Source organism: Atta colombica, unplaced genomic scaffold (assembly GCF_001594045.1).
Source record: "Atta colombica isolate Treedump-2 unplaced genomic scaffold, Acol1.0 scaffold70, whole genome shotgun sequence".
NCBI lineage: Eukaryota > Metazoa > Arthropoda > Insecta > Hymenoptera > Formicidae > Atta > Atta colombica.
Genome location: NW_017259562.1, coordinates 119,737 through 122,720, shown reverse-complemented (window position 1 = coordinate 122,720; position 2,984 = coordinate 119,737). Strand labels below are relative to the sequence as shown.

Genomic DNA, 2,984 nt, shown 5'->3' with positions numbered 1-2,984 from the left:
TGCAATAGTTATAAAAAGAAAGTAATATTATATTTTTAATTGAAATGCATATATATATATATATTCTATTTTTTTTTAAATTGACATTTATATTACTCGATAGAACAACGTTTCAACTTTAAATGCAGAAATTGCATGGTTATATTGTTCTGTAAATAAAATATTTCGAATTGAAGCTCTTGCCATTGTTTAAATTTTTTATAAAAATTTATAATTACAAGCATACATATAATTAATTAGCTTGACTCATCAGCTCTTCTTTTAATTTATGTTATTGTTAACGAAATATATTGTTTCCTTATTTTATTAAACATCTAAGTTTTGCGTTGCAATGAAACTTATAATTGTATTTTAAATACTTAAAGTACTTATACAAAAAAATTTAGATTAATTTTGTCATTATATGCTTTTCAAATTTTAGTATTGTAATAAGAAAATAACAAATAAAGTAAATAAACTATAAAAATGTGTTTAATAAAAATAAAATGTTTGGAATACAACTTAATTCATATGTATATAGCTTATATTTAAAATATAAATATTACACATTATAACACATTTGTAAAAATATAATATAACCTTAATACTTTTAAGTAAAATAAACATCACGCGCATGTAAGATTGCAGAGATGAATATTTCTTATGCACAATTTGTGTAATATGATTATATGAACCAAAATATTTATCATCTGGAATTAAAAAATGGACATATTACCCTCAGAAAAATGGACGTATTATCGTCAGAGCTATGTAGTTTCCGTACGACTTTGTCACTTGTCACTTTGGAAGTAGTGCGCGGCAGCATTTTGCGGTTACAGATTTTTGACTAGCATGTTCTCTCTCAGGTTTTTCTTTGTTTTTTCTTTCGTTTTGTTGCACTAATGCAAATATGCGGTAGAAACGCGCGCAGATATGTCCACCATTTTTAGAGGCTGATTGTCGGACTCTGTTCTAGGGACACTAGATGCGATAACGGACAATTGCAACGCAATTTGTATCGTAGCGTGCACTAAAGTGTTTAGGGATATTGCAATTGGAAAGCACCCTATATTTCAATGCATCTGGCACTGATTGCGTACGTTGCGGTTGCCGGTTGCCCCAGAGTGCGTTGTTATTTAAAAATGGCGCACGTTTTCGAGTTCGCCTTGATTTGCTGAAACGATTCCACGAAAAAGAATGAACGAGGGGACTTTGGAGAATGCGAGCTCGCTCGAGAAGACGGCGCGGAGGCTCACCGATGATATACAAAGCATGTCGAATTATAGGGCGCTTTACAATGAGATACAAGTACGTGCTCGGTACTCGTTATTGAACGCTCATAAAAATAGCAGTGCATTTCCCATCTGTCTTTTAACTCGCAGAAACTTGTCGCGTCATCCATCGTGAACAAAGACGATTTTAAGAACTCACTGGTCGCAGCACTTAAAGATAATGGTCTGGAGACTGAAATCAGAAACACGGTGTTTCACTGGACACGATCACGGGTATTCCCCAATTAACTCACAATGAACTTTTTATTGTTTATGGCTTAACTATTTACTCCAGTGAGCTCTATAATATAAAGGAATGAAGCGTCTTAATTCCTAGACACAGATGTTTTTTTTTATTAGGAATTGAAACACTGATTGTGAAATAATGTTATTTTAAAATATAAGTAAGACAGAAAGATAAGTGTTATATGCCTGTCTTTTTTTCCTTAAGCCACAATTTTCTTTAATTTAGTATAAGAAAGACGCTAATATATTATAGAGCTCACTACTTGAAACTAAATATATGTATATATATTTAAAGTTTGGCACAAGCAAGAAAAGAAATATTAATGCAATCTAGTGCAGCAATAAATAACAGGGTGTCTATTCTTGAATTTATATCGTATTTGAAAGAAAAACTAATATATATAACGTGTATATAAATAAGGCTGTATGTGATATTTTTCAAGAATAAGACTCAATACAAATCATCTAAATGCATCTTTTTGTTTCTCTCTCTCTTTCTCTCCCTCTTTCTTCCTCCACAGGGTTCGCTGCATTCTAGATCAGTTTCACACATACAGGCAGCTGACCTGGGCTACCTAAAGAAGACTCAGATTCAATGGGAACGACGTATACAGAAGTCATTAAATTCAACATGCAGTGAATTGAACATTCCATTGGCTCGTATAAGATCCACTACTGATAGGGACGAACTGGCTGAAAAGTGGAATGAATTGAGCACTTATGATATGGGTAAATATTATAGTGAATTTGAAAGATGTAATTCAAGTTGTACTTTAAGTTACTTAGGATATGATTTTTAGATTTATCACAATATCGACCACTGTATGCACCAAAGGACTTTCTAGACGTATTGTTCTCCATACGTGATCCTTCATTCAAAAAGCAACTGTATGTAATTACAGATTTGTATAAAAATCAATATCCTACCAGCTTTATGTGTCTATATAAAGATCATTATCAAAATATTTCAGAGACGAATTAAATTGGGATTTTAGTCATATACAGATTAGTGTAAAAACGCTTGCGCAATTGGTGCGAATTTTATTTAATCGCTTCTATTGGTTTGTCTGGAAAGTTCGTGCCACAAAAGATTTAAATTTAATAAATGTATACTAAAATTTAAATCTTTCAATTTTCCTTCAAAATTTCACGAACTTTCCGGACAACCAATAATTTATAATTTATAATTTGTATACATGAGTGTATATATAAAAGATTTCTTTGTATAGAGACGTATGTATTCAGAATTATCACAGGGACTGCCATTACTAGGAATAAATCCTGATATGCCGGCCACAGAAGGTTTCCCAAATTTGGAAGCCGAGCGAACGCACATTGGCGAAAAAGTATTAAACTCGAATCATGCTCCAATTGCACAGGAATTTCTTAAAAGAGGATCTCCTCGAGCTTTACGAGGTCGTATTTGGTCACTCGTTCTCGGATCTGTTATCAAAGATAATGTATGATTAATATCTCGTGTTGCAATGA

General features: G+C 32.3%; 1 protein-coding gene across 2 annotated transcripts in view; it reads left to right on the top strand.

Moving 5' to 3' along the window:
* Positions 1-1,055: 1,055 nt before the first annotated feature.
* The window catches only part of LOC108692430 (TBC1 domain family member 19), a 3,409-nt gene continuing 1,480 nt past the window's right edge, over positions 1,056-2,984 (top strand). The window contains exons 1-6 of one of the 2 annotated variants that reach the window (XM_018200668.1): positions 1,056-1,287; positions 1,362-1,484; positions 2,018-2,225; positions 2,297-2,384; positions 2,468-2,528; positions 2,726-2,956. In XM_018200668.1, coding sequence (XP_018056157.1) covers positions 1,177-1,287; positions 1,362-1,484; positions 2,018-2,225; positions 2,297-2,384; positions 2,468-2,528; positions 2,726-2,956 — 822 coding nt within the window. In that variant the 5' untranslated portion in view covers positions 1,056-1,176. The remainder of the gene's footprint in view (positions 1,288-1,361; positions 1,485-2,017; positions 2,226-2,296; positions 2,385-2,467; positions 2,529-2,725; positions 2,957-2,984) is intronic. The other variant, XM_018200669.1, reaches the window with a different exon arrangement.